Consider the following 14,096-nt stretch of genomic DNA (forward strand, 5'->3'; position numbering starts at 1 on the left):
AGAAATTCTGATCAGCCTCCGTTCTCTGCTTTGATCTGGCCCAACAGCCGGGGCAGCTCCTCGGATCGCGCTTCCGTCCCCGGGGTCGCTCATCTGCCGAGCTGCATTAATGAGATCCACGTTGAGCCGGTTCCAGGGTCTGCTGAAGATCAAAGGCACACACACACACACAAATCCCCCAACCCCTCCTCCTCCTCGGTGACTATTAGGTCTCTATCACCAGAGGGGAGTCAACTTCTCCTACCCTCCCCACGGTCGGGAGGGGAGGAGGCGGGGAGGTAGTCAGCAAGCCGCTCGGGCCCCGCCCGCCTCCTAGCCTCCAAGCCCGCGGCGGCCCGAGGCGCGGAGTGGGCGGGGCCTGGGCGAAGTTGGGGGCGGCTGGCCGGGCTAGGCCTAACCTGGCGGAAGCGCGGGGAGGAGCGGGCTGAGGGCGGGGCTCCTGGAGGAGTAGGGCGTGGCCAACGAGCTTCTGATGGGCCGGCTGAGTGGGCGGGGCTCAGATGTGGGCGGGGCGAGACGAACGAGTGGGCGGGCCCGGACGAGAGGGCGGGGCGGGCCGTGCGCCCCTGTCCGCGAGTCTCGGTGTGACCGTGAGCCGGTGAGACCCGGGCGCCGGAATCCTCACCGCCGCGGCGCTCGAGCCGGGAGAGCCACCTCCGGGGCTCGCTCTGTGGCCGCTGTTCCCCTGCCCGCCCCAAGCGCCTCGGGCAGGAGCGCAGAGGGAGTGGGGCGCGCTCCACAATCGCCCCCCGCCGCCCTCCCCCAGCCCGGGGGAAGAATGTGCCACCAGCTGTTCTTCTCCGCTCGCGAGCGCTGCGCCCAGGAGTGAGGAACTTGGAGCCCGAGGAGACAAAGGCTGCAGTTGGGACGGATGCGTTAAGAGACTGGGGTTTGGGCAAACAAAAGGTGCGAAAGCCGAGAAGGGGGAGACGGAGATGGCAGCGGGGGAACCCCGCGGGCTCGAGTTTCTGGGAGTCGCGCCGTGACACGCATGGTTCCCCCGGACCTTGGGCTGCATTGACTTCCGCGAGAGCTGGGAGCCGGACTCGGGCAAGTTGGGGAGCGCACGGGGAACAATGGACAACTTCTTCCCCGAGGTGAGTGAGCTCGCGGCCGGGAGGGCGGGCGCGGGCTCCCTTCCTGCCGGGGACCTGGGCTCCGGGGAGGGAAGAGATGCGCCCCCCGCGCCGCTCGCACACCCGCTACCGCGCGCGCTAAGCCCAAGAGGGCGAAACTTTCGGGGAGTCGCCAGAAATCGAGCCCCGGGGTGGGAAGTCTCACGGCTGAGTAAGCCGGGGAAGGATTTTATTTTGTCCCGCGCTCTCATTTGGCTCCGGGATGCCGCCAAGGTGAGCGTCCTGGCGCAGGGGCGGCTGGCTTACTGGCTGTCCCGCGGCGCCCCGGGCGAGGTGAGCCGGCGGACGAGGGGCCCCGACGGGAGGGCTACCCACCCCGCTGCCGGGGTCCGGGAAACCCCATGAAAAGGCTCATCGGGGACGTGCCTTTTCTCCAAGAAAGGTCTGGTCTGGTATTTCCTTTGCAAAACGTGCCGGCTTCCTGTGAGAGGGGCGCAAACACTTCCAGAGGAGACGCTTAATGAAGTGTGAGAAGGGGGCGGCGAGCGTTCAGTCGTTGACTTGAGTTCTTTACCCGTCGGACCTTTGGAGTGTAGGTTGTAGTGCTCCCCAAGAAGTGCTCCTTCAGGCTTTGAGATCATTCCAGAGCGTGAGATCAAAAGATCACATGTTTGTGCTGACTGTCCTTGGAAGATTTTGAATTCGAATGTAAAGAAAATCGTTTAGGGCGCACTTTGGTTATTTTGAGAGATGGAACTGATGTTCCTTTTAGGGTCATTGAGGGTGGGACACCACGGTTACTTGAAACCCTTGACTTGAGAACCTTTTTTTTTTTTTTCCCTGGGATCGAGCGTTACTGTGGTTTCTTGGCTCCCTTTCCTTTCTTGGTTGTGTTTATTTAACAAATTCTATTTAAGTTTGAGGTTTGAAGTGGCTCAAAGTAAACTTAGTTAGCTTAAGGAGTCTGATGTGACTTTCATTGAAAGCCAGGGGATGTTTTGTAAACCCAGGACAGTTTTGGAACCTTCCAGCAATTTAGATCGGTGAGGGTTTGCCTCTGTGTTGGCTATCTGGCTTTATCAGAGTTAATTGGATTTATTATTTCAAGTCATTGTACTTTCCAGGTGCCCACTTACTGTAATATAAATAGTCTATAATGGCCAAAGTGGTATATTCTTGTGTAATAGTAATATCCATTTTTTTCCCCCAAAAGTGGCTTCTCAAGTGTGATGCCTACATTCATGATGAAATGTGAATTGGAAAGTAGTTAATCATTCATTAATGCATATTTCTACTTTTTTTTTTTTTTTAATGAACACTATAACTGTAAGACTAGCGTTTTCTAATCCATAGACCTTTGTTTTCATGCCTGTAAGAAGGCACCAGAACGTTCTGCAGGAGTTGCAGGTTAACCAGTGATGATAGACCAGCGGGCTATGTTTAATTGCTTTCATCTGTAAGAAAACCTGAGGCTCTGCCTGCGGGACACTAATTCTTAACTTTTTTTTTGGTGGCAGGAAGGAGGTCCTTATTTTGCTTTTGTGTTGTGAGTCTCTTAGGAAATTTGTTGAGACATAGAATTTGTGTTCGATTTGTTGGGGTCTGGGTCCCCACGAAGCCTGTCTGTGGACCGCGGGAGGCTAATGACCTCCCCTTTGGAAGAACTCTGCCCCCTAGTGCACGTGGGGAGAACTGCAGGATAACGTGGAACAGCTGCAGCCTCCTGCCCTGGTATTCTACCCTTGGACTTGGAAATAACTCTCTCCTTACACTATACTTTTGTTTAGTGTAAGACCTGGTTGTTGGATTTTATATCCATGCTGCTGCTGCTGCTAAGTCGCTTCAGTCGTGTCCGACTCTGTGCGACCCCATAGACGGCAGCCCACCAGGCTCCCTTGTCCCTGGGATTCTCCAGGCAAGAACACTGGAGTGGGTTGCCATTTCCTTCTCCAATGCATGAAAGTGAAAAGTGAAAGTGAAGTCGCTCAGTCGTGTCCGACCCTCAGCAACCCCATGGACTGCAGCCTACCAGGCTTCTCTGTCCATGGGATTTTCCAGGCAAGAGTACTGAAGTGGGGTGCCATTATATCCATGAGTAACATAATATTGAAGTTGGCATTCAGTGATCAACTTCTCCATTCCCTGCCTGTCCTAGATGAAAAATCTTAACCCAAAGGTTGACCCTTGCCCAAAGTTGAAGAGGTTACAGAACCCACAGCCTTTATCGTCTGTTGCTGGTGACTTTAGTACTGGGGGAAATTTTTATGGGCTTAAAGTTATACTTTTACTCTTGTGATGTTTTTGTATTGCAATGTTAATTTCTAATCAGAAATTTCTGATTAATTGATTTCTAGTCAATATTCATTTCTAATCAGAGTTCCTCCCCTAACCATAGTTACTTTGGATGGGAAGTCAGCAGGGCCAGATCGGCTATGCAGTGTTGTGTTCTCTGGAGACTTACTCCTCTACTGTAGATCCTGTCTCTCTTAAGTATCTTATAACAGAGCACCCTTTTGTTAAATTGTCCAGCAAAGAACATCTTGTAATGTCCTGTTACAGCAGGAACAGTAAGTGTGGAAGTGATATATTTCCAAGGACAGCAGATTTGTAGGGCCTCTTGTATTGCCAAGTGATGTCCTGTTCTTTGGTACCTTTTCCCTTTGTGATTTAGGCATAATGACTTGTTGCTTGTCAGACAGCAGTTTGAAACTAATGTTAACAATTGGAAAAAAAAAATTTGTTGCATGTATTAGCTTTCTCTGTGAAGGGCCAAATAGCAAGGAAAGAGCTCCTTGTGACTAGCAGCTGCCACTTAGAGCAAGAGTTTCTCAAGCTGGGTACCAAGGACATTCTGGGTCCGTCAGTTCTTTGATGGGGGGCTGTCCTGTGTATCATGTGGTGTTGAGCCGCCTCCCTGGTCTCGACTCACTAGGTGTCAGTAGCATCCTCAAGTCATGACAACCGAAGTGTCTTCAGATGATGCCAGATGAGCCATGGGGGGCAAAAATCACTCCCAGTTGAGAACCACTGAGCTAGACCCGTGGAGCAGTTCCATGTGGAATTAATTCCTTTTGTGTTGCAGACACAGCCTTCTTGTCTGCTCTAAGTAGCACTGGGCTGCCGCTCAGCTGGAAGCGCATGAGGTTTGTGCCTAGCAGCTGATGGCTCCTGACTTCACAATGTACCCGGGAGTTGGAGAAACTGAGGGCCCCAGGCTCCCCAACTGCGTTTCCGTTTCTTCATGCCCTGTCTTAGATCTTTATGACTTCTCTCGAGTGAACTGTGTGCACACTTCTGGGAAATTTGCCTTTTCAACGTTTAGAGGTAAGCTGTTCAAAAGTTGACTTTAGGAAGAACCTAAGGTTATGTGTGTCTGAAACCAGATGCACTTTTAAAAGTGAAAAGGCTCAGCTAGGAAAAGTGGCAAGACTACCACGCAGATGTGTTGATGTTTTGAAGTGGCTGCTGTTTTCCTCCAGGGCTGGGTAGAGTGCTTACAATACTGGAAGGGCCAGTCAGTGCTGGCTGGACCTCAAACAGCTGGACTTCTCTGTCTTCTGTTGTAGGAACAGGTGTGGCGTAATGGCTGATCAAACGAAAGATCTTCTGAGGGCTGTTAATGGGACACATGTGAACACTTTGATTTTCAGAATATGTAAGACGTACACAAGTAAGATGCTCATAAACACATAAAGCAGGTATTAATGTTTTAAGGACTACATTGTCAGTGGAAAACATTCCAGCTGTACCTGTTTCTCACAGCCTGGTTCAGCCTGGTTGGGAACAAACCCACCGCTCAAGGTGTTACGTGGAAGCATCTTCCTTATTTCCACTTAATTTGGAAGGGTGTCTTAGTTTTGGTTGTTACCTGGAAGCTCAAATAGTTATTTTAAGCTGGAACGAGTTCTTAAGCCTATTTTTCTCCCCCTTTTCCACCGCATCTTATTGGTACTTTTTTGTCTTGGTAAAAAAGCAAAACAAAACTGAAGACTCTTGTTTTGGGCAGCTACCCCCCGCCCTCCACCCGCCTCCCCATCATCCCTCAAGGGCAAAGGCAAACATTCAGGACTTCTTTGTCCCACCGCATCCTGCAGGTGACCGCTTTGACGACTGTAAAATGAAATCAGAGCGTTCCCTGGTGTCTTCTTGTCCCGCAGTGAAGTCACGGTGCCTTGCCCTTCCTTTTAATTTTTAAAAAATAAAAAAATAATTCTTTGGCTGCACCGGATCTCAGTGGGGCATGCAGAATCTTTAGTTGCAGCATTCGGGATCTAGTTCCCTGATCAGGGATTGAACCCAGGTCCCTTGCATTGGGAGTGTGGAGTCTTAACCACTGGACCACCAGGGAAGTCACAGTGCCTTGCCCTTTCTGCACACCTGCAGGGATTTCTCTTGCACTTTTTGGCCTTGCCATGTTGAGTACAGCAAAGCCGCAGGAGCAGCGGCAAGCAGGGAGCCGTGGTCCCCTGGGTGCTCACCTCTCACCAGATCAGGCCCAGAGCAGTGTGGGCGGGTCAAGCACTGTTTAACCAGAGCCAGGCAGAGAGAGGGCGGTGTGTTTGCTTTTCCAGCGGCCTTTTAAGTGGGGTCACCTTTAAGGACAGGCGCCTTGAATGTGCTCTTCTGTGGAGATTGGGCAGGGGGACGTAGGATACCTTCTTATAAATGGGTTTCAAAATTTTGCCTTCAGGATAACTGTTGGGTAATGCTCTCAGGTCATTGATTTGCAGGGAGCACTCCAGCTTCCCTGGTGGCTCAGATGGTAAAGAATCTGCCTGCAGTGCAGGACACCCAGGTTCTATCTCTGGGTCGGGAAGATCCCCTGGAGAAGGAAACCCACTCCAGTATTCTTGCCTGAAGAATCCCATGGACAGAGGAGCCTGGTGGGCTACAGTCCCTGGGGTCGCAGAGAGTTGGAGACGACTGAGAGACTAACATACACATGCACTCACGCAGGAGCTGTCCGGGCAGTCTGCAGGAAGCTGGACCTCACTCCTGGGGCCTGCACGCCCCCAGATTGGATGAAAGCACCTCATCACTAAGAGTAGAAAAGATGTGGGCTTTGGGAGCTTGGCTGCACACCCGCTCCGCACTTACAGGCTCTCAGGTTATCTGACCTTCCAGGGCTTCAGTTCTCTGTCTATGTTGTTCAGTCGCTAAATTGTGTCCCGACTTTTTGTGACTCCACGGACTGCAACATGCCAGACCTCCCTGTCCCTCACTATCTCCCAGAGTGTGCCCAAGTTCTGTTGTCTGTAAGTGAGCATAGTAGTGTTGACCTTGCATGGTTGTTAAGAGAATTCAAGATAAGATTTACAAAGCACTTGGTAGGTGAGGAGTAATGCAAGGTTAGAGTAACTTGGAAATTAAGAGCAAGTGGCCTCTGATAGTGACTGGAACTCCATTCCTCAATGGAGCAGGGAAATCTTGGCCTCGGGGCTGTCCCCAGTATCATTTCTGGTGTTGGACTGCATTTATTTTCTCCCTTTTGACCAATACACGTCTGGCTGATGTTCCAGAATTCTGTAAGAAGCATGTGTACATTGCTTATAAAGTCAAGTTCACATTCTTAGTCTAGTTTCCAAGGCTTGCTGATTTGGCATCTCTTTATTCGTTTCCCCTCTGTGAATTGGATTCCACAGGATCTATTACCCGGCCTACACCATACCTTTGTCTGTCCTGTCCTCTCTGTCGATCTGATATCCTGCCTGTCTAGCTCCTTTTTGAAACCATCTCCACAGATCTAGTTCATGGTCACTCCTCTCTTTCCTGTGGACTTGGCTCTATTTCTTTCTGTCCTGGTTGTGTTAGGACCTGGGTATTCATTGAAAGGACTGATGTTGAAGCTGAAACTCCAATCCTTTGGCCACCTGATGTGAAGAACTGACTCATTGGAAAAGACCCTGATGCTGGGAAAGATTGAGGGCAGGGGCAGAACGGGACAACAGAGGATGAGATGGTTGGATGGCATCACCGACTCAATGGACATGATATTGGGTAAATTCCAGGAGTTGGTGATGGACAGGGAGGCCAGGCATGCTGTGATTCAAGGGGTTGCAAAGAGTCGGACACGACTGAGCGACTGAACTGAACTGTGTTAGGAATTTACCCCCTTTTAGCTGCTGCTAAGTCCCTTCAGTCGTGTCCAACTCTGTGCGACCCCATAGATGGCAGCCCACCAGGCTCCCCTGTCCCTGGGATTCTCCAGGCAAGAACACTGGAGTGGGTTGCCATTTCCTTCTCCAATGCATGAAAGTGAAAAGTGAAAGTGAAATCGCTCAGTCATGTCCGGCTCTTCACAACCCCATGGACTGCAGTCCACCAGGCTCCTCCCTCCATGGAATTTTCCAGGCAAAAGTACTGGAGTGGGCTTCCATTGCCTTCTCCCCCTTTTAGCTAGAGGCGTTGATATTTTCCTTCTCAAATGTGTAGTCTTGAGAAGGTAAATATTTGATTTATAAGTTTTATCACCTTGTTTGCACTCAAAGGTCCTCTACCATGGGATGCTATCCTATGTAGCTGTTGTTGTCCTCTTAAGTACAGGTTCTTTTTCTTTTTTTCAATGTCAGGAGGGGAGATGGTTCTGACTTTTCCTTTTGGTTATGAAGCATTTTATAATTCTTTGAAGACAGTGAAGAGTACTTCTGCAGTTTATTGAGTGCTATGTGCCAGGCATATTTCTGAGCACTTTACATTCAGTAATTCGTTCAGTAAGTAATTGACAGCCTTATGAGTAGGGCTCCATTGATGAGGAAAGTGAGGCCCAGAGAGGTTAAGTGATTGGCCCAAGGTCACACAGTGATGGCCAGGCTTTGACCCCAGACAGGCTGTCTCCAGGGCCTCTGGGCTCTTCACTGCCATGCTTCCTTTTCCGTTGGTGTCATTTGTCTTATGCTCGCATCACTGTTTCTTTGTTGAAGTACCTTCAACCTTAGGCAGTTAGTAAATAGGTTTTGAGTTGAAAACTGCTTGGAGGCTTGGGAAAACCTGGCCCACACCCCCCAGAAACTCTGTAAACCCAGCAGGAAAATGTTCATCAGCTTTTGAGCATGCCTCTAATTTTTATTTGTTGTGCTTTTTTACTCAGGAAGGACATGTATCCTCATAAAATGTAGCTTCTAAAGCTGCAGGCCCCAAGCTCATGAGGATGGTAGGGAGATATAGATAGTAAGGCATTTGGAAAACTAGAGTTTTGAGAAGTTTCTTTTTTTTTAATTGAAAGAAAGGTAGAACTCATTTATCTCCCCAGTTCTAACTCTCAAGTTATCAGAGAATTCCTCTTGGAGGTTTTTTTGATGGAATCTTCTTTAAGTTATCTGGCTACCTTCCAGACTGCCTCTGTGTCTGTTGTTTTACTTGTTAGCTTATGAATGTTTGTGAGGGGACTGATCATTGACAGCGGAGTGGAACGTTTTCCAAAGAGCATCCTTGAATAAAACATTTTTCTGCTTTGCTAAGAGCCGTTCGGAAAATGTGTCCGCCAGGCTTAATGTACAAAACTCCCAATTTAAACCTACCCTCTCATGTTGCATGACATCACATCATCTGACTTTGCCAGTTATAGGAAAAAGTGTTAGAGTTCTTGTGGCAAAGCCATGACGCATCTGTTGAAACGTGGCCAGAGCAGGGGACGACCAGATGGCAGTTAGGCATTTCATAGTTTTACCTTCCCCCCAGCTTCAGGATCCATTCTTCCAGGATGAAAATTGCCTCTGTATACAGGCATTTAACATTCTGATGATTATTTTTTTTAAAAAAAGAGATTTACATTAGAAAATGTAGGTAAAGTTGAATTTTTGTACTTTGCGGATGGAATGTTTATCTTGACTACCTGTCAGTGATTCAAGGGCAAGGTAAGATGAGGTTTGTATGGTGGCATGGACAGTAGCTTTTTCACTTGGCCTCTTACCTAATTCAGTTCAGTTCAGTCGCTCAGTCGTGTCTGATTCTTTGTGACCCCATGAATGGCAGCACACCAGGCCTCCCTGTCCATCACCAACTCCTGGAGTTCACTCAAACTCACGTCCATCGACTTAGTGATGCCATCCAGCCATCTCATCCTCTGTCGTTCCCTTCTCCTCCTGCCCCCAATCCCTCCCAGCATCAGAGTCTTTTCCAATGAGTCAACTCTTCGCATGAGGTGGCCAAAGTATTGGAGTTTCAGCTTTAGCGTTAGTACTTCCAATGAACTCCCAGGACTGATCTCCTTTAGAATGGACTGGTTGGATCTACTGGGTTCCAAAAAAATCCCATAGTTCTTTTGTGTCATTTTGGGGGGTCAGTTAATAACATGTAAGCAGTATCCATTATTGGAGAAGGAAATGGCAACCCACTCCAGTGTTCTTGCCTGGAGAATCCCAGGGACGGGGGAGCCTGGTGGGCTTCCGTCTAGGGGGTCGCACAGAGTCGGACACGACTGGAGCGACTTAGCAGCAAGCAGTATCCATTGACAGTGATGTGCATTGTGGAGAGAGAGAGAAGTACCTCTTTGTAGAGTCTGTGCTCATGATGTCTGCTTTGTTAAAACCAGCCAGTGTGATAAGGCAAAGAAAAGAAATTAAAAGCTTTATACTCTTATATATAGATAATCCTAGGGGGCTTCCCCAGTGGCTCAGTTGGTAAAGAATCTGCCTGCAGTGTAGGAGACCTGGGTTCAGTCCCTGGGTTGGGAAGATCCCGTGGAGAAGGGAATGGCTACCCCAGTATTCTGGCCTGGAGAATTCCATGGACAGAGGAACCTGACAGGCTACAGTCCAAGGGGTTGCAAAGAGTCGGACACAACTGAGCGACTTTCACTTTCTTTTCATATAGATAATCCTAAGATTGTATATATGTATGTATGTATTCATATATGTTAGAACTAATAAGTGAGTTTTGCAAGGTTGCAAGATACAGGATCAATATACAAAAAATAACTATTTCTTTATGTTAGCATTGAACTGTCTGAAAATATATAAGAAAGGAATTCCATTCACAAAAGTATTAAAAAAGAAAATTTCAAGAATAAAAAAGGTCTATTTTAAAAGAAGCTTTTCTAGTAGCTGGCATGCTTATGTGTGTGGCTACTGTTGATTTTTGGGTTTATCAGCTTCATTTACTTAAATTGGGTTACTAGAAATATATCAGTATTAGGAGTATTCTTAAGAAAAAAAAAAGCCTTGATAAACATAGATACTGTATATTACTTTTCCGTGTCATTCTTAGATTTATTTTTTTCCCCTTTATCCTGCATAGAGTATGTACTGTGTTTAGAAAATTTAGAAAATGCCGTGAACAAAGGACAAAAACTTCCTCGGTCTTAGTGTTCTGTTTGCCTCTGTATCTGGTTCTGTGAGAGCACATATGCAGTGTTTTTCACTTAAGAGTTACTTGAGAAAAGCATTAGATCTTAAGAATCTTGCGTCTATACAGGCAGCCCCCATTGTTTTCAGGGCCAGGGACAAGAATACGAATGCACACCCTGAATCACATCTCTAAATATGTGTTGTAAATCAAGCTTCCAAATTGGTAAATAAGTGTCTTCTAATCTCCTACTTTGACAGATATACATTCATTGGGATGTAATAAAAAAATGTCTAAAGCTATGGGTTTTCTTGCCGAAAGTCAGATCATCAAAGATGAACGAAGATAATTATAGTTGCACATACGTGGGTGTTCTGTTGATGGACAGGTGATGTTTGCATGAATAATAGACATATGCTCCATAGTAAATTTTCCACAGACCTGCTTTTCTTGCCCATATTTCAGTAGAATCATTAATTATATGGTTGCAGTCAAGATTTTCGCAATAACTTTGTTTTACTGACAGCAACACTAAAGTAGAAGACCTTTCTTGAGTCATTGTGGTTCTTTAGTTCATTTCAGTTTGGGGAAGGCTGGCTTTGCTAAGGCAGATGTTAGTTGTTAGCACTGTCAACAAAATTCCTACATCAATATTTAGGTTAAAAAAGGAATGAGATTACCTGTTACAGGTTATTGATAGTGCAAGAAGTACACAATATTCTGGTTTTATTGTATGAGTCATGTAAATAATATTGTGAATTTCCACTATTTCTGAAAATACTCCTCAAACTTTTCAATCTTGTGTATATTATAAAGGAAACTGAAAGCAGAAGTAATTCATTAAAAATCTGTTTTTAGATGAGACTAAATTTTAAGATATCTTGGCCAGAAAATAGTTTACATATAAAGATGTATTAAGGGATTATGCATGTGTTAATCTTTCTTCCTAGTCATGTAAATGTTTTTATTTCCTTACATTTCCTGAAAATACCAATTTTGTTGCATGTTTCACATGTATTGATAGTTTCTATTTGAAGAAATTTTTCTCTAAAATTAAAAAAAACCCCACAGTTTTTAAAAAGTGAAGTGGCCAAATGAGGGGTTTGGGGTTTTGGAAGCTTTTGCTATTATTTATAGTAAGCAAGAATTTATATCAAATAATTGCTGCTACTGCAAGTTCAGAATTAATAATTTTCTGCCAAAGATTGGATTCACTCTTGAGTTTCTGTTTGTTAACTTTTTTTTTTCTTTCTTTCTTTGTGATGTACAGGCTCTACTCTAAAGCCTACAGTCCAAGACAGGTGTCCTGGGGGTCTGGTCTCAGTGGTCCTGCTCATCTTCCTGGGCATGTGTTCCTATGTACATGTCCATTTTAGGTGTTTATCGGTGCTTGCTCTTACAGAAAACAGCACACATACGTTCTTATTCCCAGGTCATTGCACTCTTGCCTGATTATTTCTTGAGGTTAGATTTTCCGGGAGTGGAGATGCTGGCTCATAGGCTTTGCACATGTTTACTTAGACTGTTTGGCAGAAAAGCTTTCTGAGAGGTGTCTGTGCAGCTCGGAGCAGGCACAGCTGAGACAGCCTGTCATGATGTACCTGTGATAACAGGGTCTTAGAGTCTTGATGACATGCCTTGTTTCACAGGGGAAACGCATGATACTTGGTTTCTGTGTCCACTGGTGGGTTGGGTTCTTCTCTGAAGCAAAGTGGAGGAGGGAGGCATTCCCTCAGTTAATTACTAGTGGGATGTCTATCCACATCCAACCCCAGAAAATCCCACTGTGGTTCCTGATGTTCATTTAAGACCAAAGTACGCACAGGGTCCTGGCTTCATGCTGCCTGGGGAGCCATTGGCCATTTGTTTGGGGAATTTTTGTATGAATTTTTCTTTTAAATTCTCATTCCTTTGAATTGTAAGTATCCTTGTGAGTTAACCCTGGGCTGTAACAGTTATGTAGGGGTGGTTCCAACTGTAGGGATTTAGGTAACATGCAACACTGTTGAGGGAGGTGTGTGTGTGTGACTTTAAGGCTTATTATTATTATTTCTTAAACTTATTTATCTTAGCTGCGCTGGGCCTTCATTTCTGTGCATGGGCTTTCTCTAGTTGCGGGCTCTAGAGCTTGCGGGATTCAGGAGTTGTGGCTCACAGTCTAAGCTGCGCTGAGGCATGTGGAAATCTTCCGGAGCAGGGACCGAACCCAGGTCCCCTGCCTTGGCAGGCAGATTCCTAATCACTGGACCACCACGGAGGTCCTAAGGCTTATTATTTTTATTAATTACCCTCAGGAAATCTTTCCATGGATTTGGAAATAGAAGTGTTGAGTGCTTTGTGAAAAGGACACTCCACCTTTTACAATGTATACCATTGTCATTTAGTGCAGATCTGCTTCTGTCTGTCTCCGCCAGCAGTTTGTTCTTTTAGGCTTTGTACAACCCTCCTGTAGTTTTCAGCCTCAGATTTTCAGAGGTGGGCAAGCACACCCTCTTTGTAGGCCTTCTCAACGTCAGCACCCTTGACATTCCAACTAGGCTAGTCATAGAAGCTCTGGGCTGTCCTGTGCTTTGGAGGCTGTTGAGCTGCATCCCTGGCCTCTGATCCTTTCCTGGTGGCTCAGCTGTTAAAGAATCTGCCTGCAATGCAGGAGACTCAGGTTCAATCCCTGAGTCTGGAAAATTCCCTGGAGAAAGGGAATGGCTCCTGACTCTGGTATTCTTGCCTGGAGAATTCCATGGACAGAGGAGCCTGGCGGACTACAGTCCATGGGGTTGCAAAGAGTAGAACTTGTCTGAGTGACTTCACACTTTCTTTCCTGGTCAGGAAGGGGATGCAGAATCGCTGTAGTGGAGAACCCTTGTACCATGGCCATGCTTTTATGGCCACAGCTTAAATTTGGATTTTTCCAGAATTTTTTTTCACCCTTCCTTGTTTATATCCACTCCTGATTGCTTTTTTTTTTGTCTGTTTGAGTGATGGGGAAGCACACGTTTATCAGTGTTGAAATTTTATTCTATTTAGGATCCAAACTCTCGCCGTGAGACGTGGACACTTAGAAGTGGTTTATCATCTAAATTTGGAGTAGGAAATGGCAACTCAGTCCAGTTTTCTTGCCTGGAAAAGTGTACGGATAGAGGAGCCTCTGGTGGGCTCACAGTCCGTGGGTCACAAAGAGTCGGACACACCTCAGCATGCATGCACGTTATCTAAGTTGTGTTGTTCCATCTGGTGGGAATATTCACTTCCAGGTGTGCTCTCTGCCCTAAGGCTTTTGTTGGTCTCCCTCCTAGCATTTTACCTGGTATTTCCAAAGTCCTCTGCTTAGATCACTAGAGAAATGTTTATTATACTGTGTTATCAGACTAACTGTTGTTCTCCACTAGGATAAAAGGAGGCCATATTTTTTCAAAGTTTTGAGAACATGTTGAGGTAAATTATATCTATTGCTTTTTCACTATTTCATATCATCTTACTCTGGCATGCTTTGTTTTGTTTTTTTGCAATATAGACTCAGGTGTTGCCAGAATAGCCCAGAGAGGCCCTGGGTACCTGTCACCCGGCTTCCCTGGGAGTGATGTCTTACATAACAATAGACAACAGTAGTGCAGAATCAAAAGCAGGAAATTGTCATTGGTGCAGTTTGTTGCTGTTTGCTCACTCAGTTGTGTCTGACTCTTTGCAGCCTCATGGACTGCAGCACGCCAGTCTTCCCTGTCCTTCACCATCTTCCAGAGT

General features: G+C 46.5%; 1 protein-coding gene across 1 annotated transcript in view; it reads left to right on the plus strand.

The window, feature by feature from the left end:
* Positions 1-549: 549 nt before the first annotated feature.
* The window catches only part of MYO10 (myosin X), a 259,863-nt gene continuing 246,316 nt past the window's right edge, over positions 550-14,096 (plus strand). Inside the window, exon 1 of the mRNA XM_061393844.1 lies at positions 550-1,097. Within this exon, the coding sequence (XP_061249828.1) occupies positions 1,077-1,097 (21 nt within the window). The 5' untranslated portion in view covers positions 550-1,076. The remainder of the gene's footprint in view (positions 1,098-14,096) is intronic.

The sequence above is a fragment of the Bos javanicus genome, chromosome 20 (genome assembly GCF_032452875.1).
Source record: "Bos javanicus breed banteng chromosome 20, ARS-OSU_banteng_1.0, whole genome shotgun sequence".
Classification (NCBI taxonomy): domain Eukaryota; kingdom Metazoa; phylum Chordata; class Mammalia; order Artiodactyla; family Bovidae; genus Bos; species Bos javanicus.